Source organism: Mytilus californianus, unplaced genomic scaffold (genome assembly GCF_021869535.1).
Source record: "Mytilus californianus isolate M0D057914Y unplaced genomic scaffold, xbMytCali1.0.p SCAF_4, whole genome shotgun sequence".
Classification (NCBI taxonomy): domain Eukaryota; kingdom Metazoa; phylum Mollusca; class Bivalvia; order Mytilida; family Mytilidae; genus Mytilus; species Mytilus californianus.
Genome location: NW_026262690.1, coordinates 67,059,693 through 67,073,970, shown reverse-complemented (window position 1 = coordinate 67,073,970; position 14,278 = coordinate 67,059,693). Strand labels below are relative to the sequence as shown.

The 14,278-nt window shown below is 32.1% G+C and overlaps 1 protein-coding gene across 1 annotated transcript in view; it reads left to right on the top strand.

The window, feature by feature from the left end:
* LOC127738411 (uncharacterized) overlaps window positions 1–13,980 on the top strand; it is a 42,991-nt gene extending 29,011 nt beyond the window's left edge. Inside the window, exon 2 of the mRNA XM_052249653.1 lies at window positions 12,015–13,980. Within this exon, the coding sequence (XP_052105613.1) occupies window positions 12,015–13,068 (1,054 nt within the window). The 3' untranslated portion in view covers window positions 13,069–13,980. The remainder of the gene's footprint in view (window positions 1–12,014) is intronic.
* Window positions 13,981–14,278: the final 298 nt, after the last annotated feature.

Genomic DNA, 14,278 nt, shown 5'->3' with positions numbered 1-14,278 from the left:
TCCTACTGAAGTTTAAACCAGATAAGCTCTCCTGACTCACCAGGTATATAGTGTTATTTCTATGTATTTGCGATATTATAGAGCGTACCTATTAGATGTCTATCACTCAGTGACTAAAGTAGTTAAGCGTTAGTGTTTCAATTTAAAATAACCTTTTTCGTTATTTTGTGTTATTGAATCCAGGCCTGTCTCTTTATCTCCTGACATTATTGAAAGTATGCATTTTACATAGAAACTTTGAAAACTACCAAGGAAAAAGGGACAATCAAAAACATAAGCTGAAGAAAAACAGACATCATGACCTAAAAGCAAAATTCAAGTTCACAAAACACTTCTCAGAAAAATAAGGTTTCAGTATTAAAAACCTCACCAAATCGATAAACAAGCATTGATTGTTATGTAATATAAATATTTAATGCAAATATTTAAACGCAAAGCCTTTATTTTTTCATACATGTCGATATCTTTAGTTGCTGATATATCGTGATCCATGCTTGATAACTAGATAATGAGATAGATCGAACAAATTATATTTTTATTAGGAAGCTCTTTAAGAAAAATAATACACATGATTTATAGCTGTTATAGTTGGTATTGGTAATTACTTATGTTGTACGTACCCTCCAATCTTCTAAGTGGTTTCAGTAAAGTTTAATTTTGAGTTACCGTATTTCTTTACTGACTGGAATCCGATTTTTAATATCATAGGCCATTTTCTCGGTAACTGTTTATTTGGTTCATTAATATCTAACATTTTATTTTAAAAGTTTTGATTTAAACTTTTACTTAAATAAATTTGATCATCTGGTTATTTTACTACTTTTTATATCAAAACTAATTTAATTGAAAACTGACTCACTTGTTGATGGAATGATTAATGTAATAAAACTATGGAGTATACAAATGTATTTTTTAATCGATAATTATTTCAACTGCATTATTCTATTTTTACGCAAGCACATTTCCTTTCCGATAATTTCCTGAACAAATTGTTCTTGTAAATATATATTGAAATACAAAACTAAATTAGGGTGCAGATTGCATGTCAGCATATAAAATGTGACCTTAGTAATCGTTTAAGTCGACAATGTATTTGTGAAAGCAAACTGAAAAGTGCAATTTTAAGTGCTGAAAAAAACAAAGTAACATTTGAATTTACTGGGCATAAATAAGTTAGTTTCAGTAAATTGTGTATCCTATCAAAAGTTCATCAGTCCAACGAAGACAATATTAGCAAATCTTGTAAGGAAAAATTCAACCTTTCTAAAAAGGTACGGATTGCTTCGCAATATCATAAATTACGTCAACATGAAGCAATAATTGTTGATCGGGTCTTGAATAATACTGTAATTTTATTTCTTTTCTTCCGTATTTAATATCTTCTCCTGTGCGTGACATGTTCCCAATTCTATATCTCATTTAAGCCAAAAGAACCTTCGCCTGGGATCTGTTCTCGCTGCTGATACAAAAAACAAGCGAAAAAAACCTCAGTCACTTCATAAGGCAACCGATCAGCACCGACATTTTGCGAAGTAAAAATTTCAAAATGGCGTGAATATTGTGTGAAACAAAAAGCTTTAAATCGTGATGTGAAGCATTTACAGATCTAAAAATGCTTAAAACTGATAACTTTCTACAAATTACGGTAAAAGAAATCTATGAAGTGAAAGTTTTGAGTCTTGGTTTTTCTTGTATTCTTGTCCTTCGTTTTTTGTATTCTTGTCTTTCCGGTTTGCTTATGTGCTTTGTCTTTATAGTGCCTATATACCATTTTGTTTTTCTTTGTTGGCATAGTTGTTTGTTTTTATAATGATTAAGATTATTACACAATGTTGACTACTGTACCCCAATTTTTGACATTTTAACCTATGATGTCTGTTTGTTTTCCTAACACATTGCCTTTAATGTTTAGTCCATTTTTTGGTAATATCCTTTTGGCGTGGTTCGGTATTTATACATCCCGCCATTGTTTTGTTGTGTTATGGTCATTTTTTTTTCTTGTCTTTCATTTTGCTCATGTGCTTTGTCTATAGAGTGCCAATATAACATTTTGGTTTTTTTTGTTTGTTGGCATAGTTGTTTGTTTTTATAATGATTAAGATTATACCACAATGTTGACTGCTGTACTCCAATTTTTGACATTTTTAACTATTATATCTGTTTGTTTTGCTCACACAGTGTTGTTAATATAATGGAATTTTATGCGACTGTCATGCAATTGAGAGGTTTAGGTAGCTATAAAATTAGGTATAATCCACCATTTTCTACATAAGGAAATGCCTGTACCAATTCAGGTGGAATATGACATTTGTTCTCCATTCGTTTAATGTGTTTGAACTTTTGATTTCGCCATTTGATAATGGACTTTCCGTTTTGAATTTTCCTTGGAGTTCGGTATTTTTGTTATTTTACTTTTAATATTACTTTTTGTAGTTTGTCAGCGATACCAGGCAATAAACATTTTCAGCGTTTTATTTGTGCGTCAGAAACATAATGAATATGCATAACAACGTGCTTTTCTAACGTCATTGGTCAATTGTAATAAAGTCCTGAAACTTGAAAATCGTATATAGTATTCTACATTTTGAAACATGTCGTCATTCACCTCAAAAGCTTACCAAACCTTTAAACAAACTTATTCTGAAGGGATATAGTTAAGATACTGTTTTCAGGTCATTAAAGATGTCATTTTTTGTAATTAATATTGATTCACTCATAGGGTCTTTGCATCGGAAATAAACACATTTATTTTAAAACCAGTTGTTGGCATGATACGGGTTATGTTCTTATATCGTATATTTTATGATGGTATGATACTAAACCCTTAACGGGAGGGATTGTGCTTGATTTTTTTATGAAGACGCAATCTTTCAATCAGTTGAATTGAGGTCTGGAACTGACATGTTAGTAACTGCTAGTAGTCCTTTGTTAATTTATGTTGATTATTGTCATTTTGCTCAGTTTCTTCTGTTACCTATTCTAATATTGGACTCGTTCTTCTTTTAAACTGAATTTTACTGTGCGTATTGCTGTGTGTTTGTTTATTCCACATTGGCTAGAGGTATTAGGGGGTGTGAGATCTCAAAAAACATGTTTAACCCCGTCGCATATTTGCTCCTGTCATAAGTCAGGCACCTCTGGCCTTTATTAGTCTTGTATTTTTTTTAAAATTTTGGTTCATTTATATGTTTCGAAGTTTAGTAAGACGTCCATTTTCGCTGAACTTGTATACATTATTGTTTAGGGGCCAGCTGAAGCCCGCCTCCGGGTGCGGGATTTTCTCGCTGTGTTGAAGACCCATTGGTGGTCTTGAGCTGTTTTCTGCTCTTTGGTCGGATTGTTGTCTCTTTGACGCATTCCCCGTTTCCATTCTCAATTTTATCTGTCAAAACAAAATGTAAGCTAACGTACACATAAATTTTCTTTGGAATCCAGTTTTTATTTTATATGGAATGATTGCGTGTACATTAAGTGCATTAGAAAGACATAACACATCAACTGATGCATTTGAACGGTTGTTGAAACGAGGAAACTAGATGTGTATTCCCTTAATATCGGACACTGGAGAATTTGTATAATATCAAGTAATTCAATCGTATTAGATTGTTAAATGATATTGCATATGGTGAAATCAACAACGATGTTTAACTGTCAAAAAACATCCAAAAATATCTATTAAAACGGAATAAATGCGATACTGAAAGCCTCTCAAATTGAATAACATCGATTAAGTGGTGAATATGAAAGGAATTGGAGTGTGCCAATTGTCAGCTCTAGAACTCGATACTTTTTGAAGACTTTCGGGTGTGTAGGAGATTGCAATACCACCATGACAAATATTTGGATATTTCAGCTGATTAGGCTTAATTAGTATCTATTTAAATGTGCAAAACCGATATATTAACTGCATCTTTGAATAAGGTATTGGCACTACGTTAAATAACGCTACATATATTACTATAACTATATCAAAAGAGAAAAAAACTCGAATATCACATCTTATTGTCTTTAGTTGAACCACATGTCACAAACGATAAAAATGTTCTCCTTCCCTTTCATTGGAAACAAAACAAACAGCAGTACATTGATTTTGTTTGCTTTCCAAATCTTTGACAATCTTCCTTCTGAACTCTTGAATATTTGATTCTCAGTGATTAACACGTTTATCTATCGTTATAAATTAAGAGACGACCAAAAGCAAGTTTAATAGATAAGTGTCTTTTTATTGAAAAAGATGGGATATATATTTTCGGACAGAAATCCCGTATCATGTCAAACATTCACTCCTTTAATAAATGTGCAAGAGGTAAAACAAACTAATATGTACAAATTCTTAGATTGCAGCATTTGTATTGACAATTATCTGTGTTGATTGTGTTCCAACAGACAATTTCTGGGGAATTAACTTCAGATTTGCTCTTGTGAAGTAGAGTTCATTAAAATATTTGTCAATAGTAAAAACTCATTTTAGAAGTTAGTACGTCAGACGCTCGAATCAAAACTGTTGGAAGGTTAAATCCATAAGGAGTTGAAGATCATTAAAACACAAAAGTCCAAAATGTTGTGCAAAATCTGACTAATCTATGCCTTGGATAGATTAACCATAGCGTTTTGAATGATTTTTAAGTTTTATAAACAGTAAATGTACCGAAAATGAACGTATCAATGAATTAACTACTGGGCAGATAAACCATCAGCAACAAAACGTGCACCAGCAGTGGTATCGATCTAGTGGTTGCAAAACCCATGAAAGATACCAGGCTCTCAATGTAGTACGGCATAAGCCCAATTTACAAGACTCCTCAACGGCGCTCGAATCAAAACATAGGAGTGCTAACTGACTAACACATAAAATTGGACCATAATTTTAAATTCAGATTCTACTTCGTAGTTGATGTCATATTGTCAAACAAAAAAAATCGATTTATAGTTTATTCATCACATTCTAGAACATACCTTTTGGCTATATATCTTATCGTGTAATTGGGTATTCATACATCCTTTGCTTAGGACTTTTTGAGTTTGAGCGTTCCTGGTGAAGGATAATCCAGCTTTTTACGAATGAAAGTTTTATAATGTTATTTTCATTCTATAGTGTTCTAAACAGAACGCCATGGTAAAAACGAAAGACGACGAAAAAGCTAAATAAGTCCACAAAACACTACATAAAACTCAAGATTGAGCAACATGAAATCCACCATAAACCGGGCCTGATCCCTTGTGCTCTGGAAGGAGCAACAAATCCTGTTCCACTAGTAGCAACCTTCATGGTAAATACACTTCCTTGATAAGTCTCATTCGGGGATGTTACAATCTAGGAAAAGAGGACGGGTTTTTGGTTAATCTATCTTTAATAGAAAAAACAAAGGATATGGGGTATTCATTCATGACACACAGTCAGTACATGCACAGCACAAAAACACACAAAAGCAAAGGAACAGCGCTTTTATTGCTGTTCTTCATCTCAAAGTCATAGTGAGGCCTTCAACACGGAGCAACAAAAGTTTGTTTCATGTATTTTTTACTGTAAAGGTGAAATTAACGTGGATCCATTGGTAACCCAATGATTTATTTAAATCGACTGGATACAAAATACGTTATACATAAACATTCAAGTTTAACTTGAAGACAACTGATAAAACCCAGTGTTTTACATCCTTGCAGTAAGATGACAGACGTTTTATCACTATGTAGTGTATACATTTCTTTACCACGATATTCAGTATGCAATTTAGCTAAAAATCAAGCACGAAGAAAATTGTGTTTCCGAGTAGAAAACTTTTTTAGTGTTGATGAGCTCCAATAAAGTTGTTTTATTACACTTTATTAACTGCAGTTGTTACCCAAATTGGCACAATTTTATATATTACAAGGCCTGTATGATCTCAAATGGGCTTAAATTACAGTACTATTTAATTTCAGCGTTCAAATTTTGAGGATTGGTTGTGTCTGATATGACTGGTGTATAAATGCAAAATTTAAAACGTTATCTTTGATAAACATTACAGCAACAATGCGTAACGCCATAGTCATCCAGAATTTATTTTCAGTGACTTCAGTTCCATTAATGATTTATCTGGTTTACTTTTCGCTCTTTTTAACTTAAGTTTAAACCATGGTTTGTTGGATTTGCAGCATAATATTTTGTTTACTGTGTGGTTGTGTTTTGTGGTCTTGTATTTTTTTATTCGTCAAGTTTTGATCATGGTGTTTCTGTCTTCCAAAAGGATTTAAGAGATTTTAACATCGGTAAATTACTGTTTCCTTTTAGTTACTTTGACATATAATTTTGATTATCCACTTTGTATATTTCTATCTTTGTAATCAGTGCATTTTACTGGTTTATTAATAATATCCACATGATTTGTTTTCAAATATAACATAACAATCATATATAGTTATGAACGGAAAAAATATGTATCAATATTTAATCTTCAGAAAAAAAATATATTTTATCAAAATCTGCAAAACAAAATTGATTACAAGAACAGCATGTCATTTAAACTTCTGCACAAATTGGTGGGGTTCGTGTTGCTCATTCTTTGGATTTTATATGTTGTGTTTTGTGTGCTGTTGTTTGTTTGTTTGTTTTTGGTTTTTTTTTAGCCATGGCGTTGTCAGTTTATTTTTCGACTTATGAGTGTGAATGTCCCTTTGGTATCCTTTAAACCAGGTTTACTTATTACTAATTTTATCTATTTTTAACAAGCAATTGAGGATTTTCAAAAAATACGACAAAAGTCTTCATCAAGTGTCATTAAATAATATCTTTCGGGACATAAGAATTTTCAAATTTCAAATGCAGGCTTGCCAAGCGTTTTGATTATTGAAAGTTTGTCTGGCTATAGTGGAGCAATATCGTCAAGCACGAAATACGGTGGTTATTTGTTTGTCTCAAATAAATTTTAGACGATAGGAAGACAAATTTTAAGATTCCTTTTCAAAAATGTATTCTTTCTATTAGACGTCATCAGGCATAATCGCCTTTTTATGATGTTATAGCAAAATTAGAAAAAAGGGCAAGAATTAAAATCTAAGAGCAAACCGATCTACACGTTCATTTTTTTATCCATTCTAAAATCTCTAAAAGCAATTAAAGACCCAAGAAATGAAGTTTTCAATGAAATTTGATGCTTTTCGGGAAATGGCTTTATCAATCTAGTATTGTTTATTCATAAAATGTTGAAATAAATTAAGATTTAAAGAATTTGATAAAGCGTATTTTTTTCTAGTTCAGTATCCTGAAAATATAATTTTCAAAGTAACTATGAATTTGTAAGTCATTTATGAAACAATCAGGTTCAAGAGAAATATTATTTAGTGCCTTTGTGCTGAGGTTACACGTTTCTGTTAATAAAATGTCAATTCCATTTGTTGGTGAAAGCAAACTCCCGTAATGGAAATAACTAATTACACAAATGTTGACATCTTCTTCAAATTAAAATCTGTAGAATGAAGATGCATTTGTTAAGAGAAGAATACTTCAGTCAAATTTAAGTGGATTTTAATTAAGATGAAAAAGATCTATTCCAATATGCATTGTTCAGTTAACTTTATAGTACATTGTTTCAGAAGAACTCCGGTTTACGACGATCCGATTTAATTTTTCTATTCCATTCACTTTCATATGTGAACTGTATTTCTTGGAGTTTGCCATTATTTATTTTCAACTACTGATAAGCGGTTTTTTTTATATTTACAACCAAATTGATTTGATATGATTAACCGAATTTCATCCTTTAACTTTATGACACATATTTAAGATCCTGAAAGTGGGTCTCGTAATGTTGAAAAACTTTTAGACTGATTGTAAAAGCTTTGAAATTGCTTAGCATTTACTGTAGTTTTGTACCTCGAACGTTTATCTACATAAATATATCAACATTATAATTTTTTATGATTGAATTTATACTATAGTATACGTGTATTATACATTATATATTGTAAATCCACAGTACCTTGCGCAAATGATTAATCGTGACTAGCTATCCATAATATTCCACATAAGACAGCTGTGGCGTTCCATAATATATCATTCTTTTGTGCCTTTAGTAATGATGTTATAGCTGTGTTGACGTTATTCTGAAAAAAAGTGATAATTGGTTGACTAACCACTAGATATTGAGCTACATTAAATACACGTTATTACTACTTGTTTTCGGTATCTTCTTTTATTCTCATTCTATTTCTAAAAGCCTTTTCATCGTCAAACCAAATGAAATCACATTGTATAGACCACACAAATAAACAAAAATGTATGCAAAGACTAGATGCTGCTTATGTTCGATGTATATAAACTTTCCGACTGTACAAATGGCATCTTACATAAATTTCCCTGTCGGCTTGGAATCCTCAGCCTAAATAAAAAAAAATGTAAGATTGTCCTTTTGATGAGTCTTTTTAAATATCTTGGTTTTCGCTCACAATATTTTACCTTCCCTTTTATCTGTTTTCGATACTAGTAGTTACATGCATCTAAATAAGAAACATAATTTATTAATCTAAGAAACATAAGTAACATAAAGCTTTCTTTTAATGTAGAATTGAAACTGGTCCCCTTTAAAATTCAATTAAATCTTGTACATATATCTTATACATGTATAGGAATAAAAAATGTGGGTATAAGTCAATGAGCTCGAGGCAGCAACCCAGGTTGAGAACGACTAACAAAAATTACAAAAAAAAATATTAACTAACTGTAACTATAGACAAATGTATGTATGATATGCGTCAAAGCTCTGAATAGATCGAATCTAGAATATCTGTATACATAAAAAAAACTACCAACTGTTGAAGAGCTGCTAATATAAAACATACAATACCTTAAAGGAAAAAGGGAAAAGTCATTAAGATATTTACATAAGACATCAACTGACGATGTTCCTGGCTTGGACAGGCTCATGAACATATCCAGGTTTAATTTAGTTACATGACCACTATACTCCCCCTTTAATCAGAAGTGCTTAGGAGAAAGTACTTAAATATTGCTGCTGTACTTTGGAGATAATTTCATATATCAAAGTCATGATCAATGCATGAAGACACAGTTAGGCGCAATGTCCAAAACAAACTTGTTCAAAATTACAAGACAAAACAAACATGTAAGTCATTTTTCAAACTGTATAACAAAAATACAGAATTCTTAGGCAAATTCAAAAAGGGGAAGTCCATAAAAACTGGGGAAAAAACAAGTGCTATCAATCAACGGAACAAGTGAAAAACAACTGCCATATTCCTGACTTGGTACAGGTATTTTACGACGAAAATTGTGGTTTAAACCTGGTTTTATAGCTAGCTTAACCTCCCATTAATTGTAAATGAGCGAATTGAAATGACTAAAAAATACACAGTTACATAACAACAGCAGTTTCATTATAATCCTTTTTAATAAGTCAACTAATATTTTAAGAGACGATTTAAGGGCAATTTGCTTCATAAATAAAAATAAATCATAGAATTTTCAGAGTGACTACCACTTGTTATTAAATTCTGCAAGTGTGGTCATACTTCCACTAAAATTAATTCAATTTTGCTAACATTAAGTAAACTGTTTGACCAATTTATGTTATTTGACCGGCGTTCGTTGACGTCGGAGACATCACTGCCGGCACGCACACATCAAAACAATACAGAAATGTACACTATATATAAAGATACTAAAGGAACAATATCAAGGAAAGAAAATTGAAGTTTAATAAACTTTTTAAGGAAAAGTCATCCCGTTTGTCACAAATTTTGAATAGCCGATTATCTTGAGAAATTCTAGTATTATTGTTATAAATATTATTATAAAGGGGGAATAATCGACCAATGTTTTCTAAAGATCACACCCAGAGGAAAATATCAATGAGTGGTTTTCTTCTGCATACAATTAAGACTTGTATAAATGAACTTTAAGTGGAAGAAATATTTGAATACTGAAATGTGTTTAAAATGTTATAATAACCGCTAATTTGGTACATTATTATTAGTATGATTTGAATTTTAGGGCTTAAATATTGTTGTGCGGGTATTTCCTCTGCATTTTCTGTCTTGTCAAACAGCAAAACAAAATAAGGTTATACAAAATCACAGTTTTTTCTTCACCTTACACAACATTCATAAACAATTCTCAAGTGCAGTTACATTCTACGTTTTTATGTTCTTCAGACCATAAACAAATTAATCACTTAATATAGAATTTACCAATTAAGCAGTTCGGAAGTGGTCATCCGATTATATGCAATTAGCGATAGACACCTTAAGTGTTGTTGACCATCAGTAATGTACTTCTGTATTTAGTTCAATAAATACCTGTTATTCATTTACAATACTGCCAATAAAACTTGCAATAATATTTGGTGTCTAATGCCATGTAGACTTGCTTAAAATATCATTTTTAAAGCCTGATTGAAAAAGGCTACATAACGTTGGTATATTTAAATAACTGAGTTTGATGTTCTTATTTTACTAATATTACTACGATTTGCTCATTTATGGTTTGAATGATACTTAACATTTTCTTCCGTTTTTTATTCTTTTGACATGTACTTTTGTGGGAAAAAATGTTATAGGTTCAACCTCGTGATTCCAGCATTATTTACGACCTTTCCCTTATGAAATCTTTTTATAAGTACAGTGGTCGATATTTTAGTGAAAGTAGGCATGATTAATATATTATGAGTTCTTTGATCTTGCCTTCAGTATCTGCATGAATACTTTGACACGCTATTATATAGAACTTTCTTATTATATAGAACTTTCTTAAGATATTGCATCTGTTATTTTGTCATATGTAACACGGTTTTTGTTGAGGAATAAGCTAGTTCCTTGACTGATAACTATGGTAACTTTTTACTGTGCGTTTTGTTCGTGATCGAAGGGGAAGGTTGAATACGTGTAAGATTTGTATATAACCAGCCACGTGTATTGTGTCAGTGTCAATTTAAGGCTATCGTAAGTGGCTGTCTTTGCTTCCGAATTTATTTTTGTCCAATTAACATTAGAATAGATATAAGCTATATTTCTGATCATTTTTTAATAGATAGATTTTTTAAATATTGCGAAAATTTCCGACTATGACGTATTCAAACAATGTGTTGTTTGTTCTTCCATCTCTGTTTATTCATATACAATCTGTCCTGAACCGAGATGATTTAGAGCTTTTGTACATAGTATGTACACTTTTTTTATCGTTGAATGTTGACGTATATATGATTGTCTTTCTTGGTTTTATCAATTTTCGGTTGCTGTCAGATTTAACTTTACCAACTTCTCTTTTACTCATTAAAAAACAATACGAAATGGACGGCATTTCTTTATAATCCATTTTCTGGAAAAAAACATCACAGACGAAGCTGTGAAACAAGATGAACAAAAGAGCAAGCAACATTGCACTTCACGCATCACTTCAAGATATACGATCAGAAATGATAGGGTTAAAAGATACGATACTGAAGGCACAGGCTTTTAGGGGCATAAATCACATTTTAATAATTTCAGTTAAACTGATATTTTGAATAACATTACTATATTATTTCAGCATCTTTTCCTGTTTTGAATTCGTTCTTGCTCGTACAAATATATTTTTATGCTCAAAGCAGTGATATGCGTAGCTTTAGGTGCGCGAAGTTCAGACAAGTTCTAAAGGTTTCTCGTATTTACAAAAATAGCCTATCAAAAAGGGAGTTTTTTTAACCTGTCGGAAATCATCTCTTTATGCGTTGTATTTGGAGTCACCAATAGGATGAGTATAACGTGTATCATATATCTATAACATCCGCTTTTTTCCCCAACCATCATCCACCCAATAGTTGATGATGCAGTACTCTGTGATCACAAATATCAAATCGGTATCCTTACTACCTACTACCTAGTATCAATGACTAAAAAAACAATTTATATTAACAGTACTTATTAGATTTTTCACTCTTCCAATTCCACGAACCAGTGTTAATTTTATTACGAAAACTTTCATTAAAAATAGAAAATCGGAAAGATAAACATTAATATTTTATCTTTATTCCTGTTTTCAGTTTACTAAATGCCCAAAGTCAAGACGATCAAAATACAGAAGATGACCAAATTGAAGAGGAAAAGCGTTACATTGATCGTATTGGTAGTGGACTAATTAAAAGATATAACGACGGTGATACTGTCGGTGAAGTCTATCCAAATTTTTTAGAATATTTACCAGACAATGACGAAAAACGCCTCGATAAAGTTGGATCAGGGTTAATACGAAAAAGACCACTTGATAGAATAGGAATGGGTTTGATACGGAAACGACCATTTGATAAGGTTGGAATGGGTTTGGTAAAGCGACCATTCGACAAAGTTGGAATGGGATTAGTTAAAAGGCCTTTCGACAAAGTTGGAATGGGATTAGTGAAACGACCGTTCGATAGAGTAGGAATGGGATTAGTAAAGCGACCATTCGACAAAGTTGGAATGGGATTAGTGAAACGACCGTTCGACAGAGTAGGAATGGGATTAGTTAAACGACCATTCGACAGAGTAGGAATGGGATTAGTGAAGCGACCGTTCGACAGAGTTGGAATGGGATTAGTAAAACGGCCATTCGACAGAGTAGGAATGGGATTAGTGAAGCGACCGTTTGACAGAGTTGGAATGGGATTAGTGAAACGACCGTTCGACAGAGTAGGAATGGGATTAGTGAAACGACCATTCGACAGAGTTGGAATGGGTTTAGTAAAGCGACCATTCGACAGAGTTGGAATGGGATTAGTAAAGCGACCATTCGATAGAGTTGGAATGGGATTGGTAAAGAGACCGTTTGATAAAGTTGGAATGGGATTAGTGAAAAGACCTTTTGATAAAGTTGGAATGGGACTAGTAAAGAAGCCTTTTGATAAAGTAGGAATGGGTCTGGTCAAGAAGCCATTTGATAAAGTAGGCATGGGCCTCGTGAAACGTCCTTTCGATAGAGTTGGCATGGGACTTGTGAAACGACCTTTAGATAGAGTGGGACTTGGGTTAATCAAAAGACAATGTAGCCTTGATCCAGTTTGCATGAGTAATACCAGGACAACAAGAAGGAGCATGTCAAAACGATCAAGTTCTTCATAGCCATATAGTTGTTAAAACGTTTTACATCAGCAACGAAAAACAAAATGACTTAACCAAGTGGTATCTCAAGCAAGGATTGTGTGGATTCTGGATAAAGTATCTAAATATTGAAATTCACAATAGTAAGAGTGTCCTCTTTTTTTTTGTCTGCTCAGTTTATTGAAATTCTTTATATATATAATTATGCAAAGTGAAAATTACAGAGCAATTTGATTAAGCATTCATACAACAAACCGATAATTAGTATTATCTTGTGTAGCGTTTGTAGTAAATGCGTTTTAATTTATTTCCAGCATTTTGTAAATATTCTGATATGATACTAGAGTTTATAATCGGTCAGATACAAAAAATCAACATTCAGTAATCCTGAAATTCAAAAATCGGACAATGTAATCTTCGATTAATAACCTTTCTTAATATTCAACTCTACACCTTTCATTTTCTTCCCATTATTGACCTAAAAGTATCTCTGTTTATATTTGTTTATTGACTTAATGTTACTTTACTGATTTGATTGATGATTAAAACGCAAAGTAAACGAGACAAGTTTTGACCTCTAAAACTGTCTTAATAAACGAAATCTACACAATTTCTTTTTACAATCATTTCAGACAATATTTCACCGTAACGTAACAGAAATGTGTCAGTCAGTAAAAAATGCATCCTTCGTCAAGATTATCCGTGCGTTTTTCTAAAGAGCAAAGTTTATTTTGTCTGTCTTTGTTTATTTTGTCTTAAACAAGTTATCGCCGCAAGTGTATAGGTTTTGAACTTGTTATATCTTGTGCTTATTTATTTATTATTTTTTCTTCATTTGTACAGAACATTGTTTGTTATACTTAGGGCGCTGTAGCATCAAATCAAAAAGTGCCGAAATAGAATTAATTAGTTTTAAATAAAAATGTCACTAAATTAATTTTGTAATGTCTTATCGATAGATGAACAAACGGAGATTTTGGCATATACGGTAATGAGACAGCAACCAAACGACAAAATAGGGTTAGATTCAGTGGTTGTTGGTTTGCTATCTGTCATTATAGTTTTTCGTTTATTGTTGTAGGAAAACTCAGGCCGTTGCTTTTCTTTTTTCAACTGTTTCACATTTTGACATGCGAGGGACTTGTATACCTTTCTACACGGTATGGGATTTGCTCATCGTTGAAGACTATATACAATGACCTGTATTTGTTCATATTTTTGTCCTTTGATC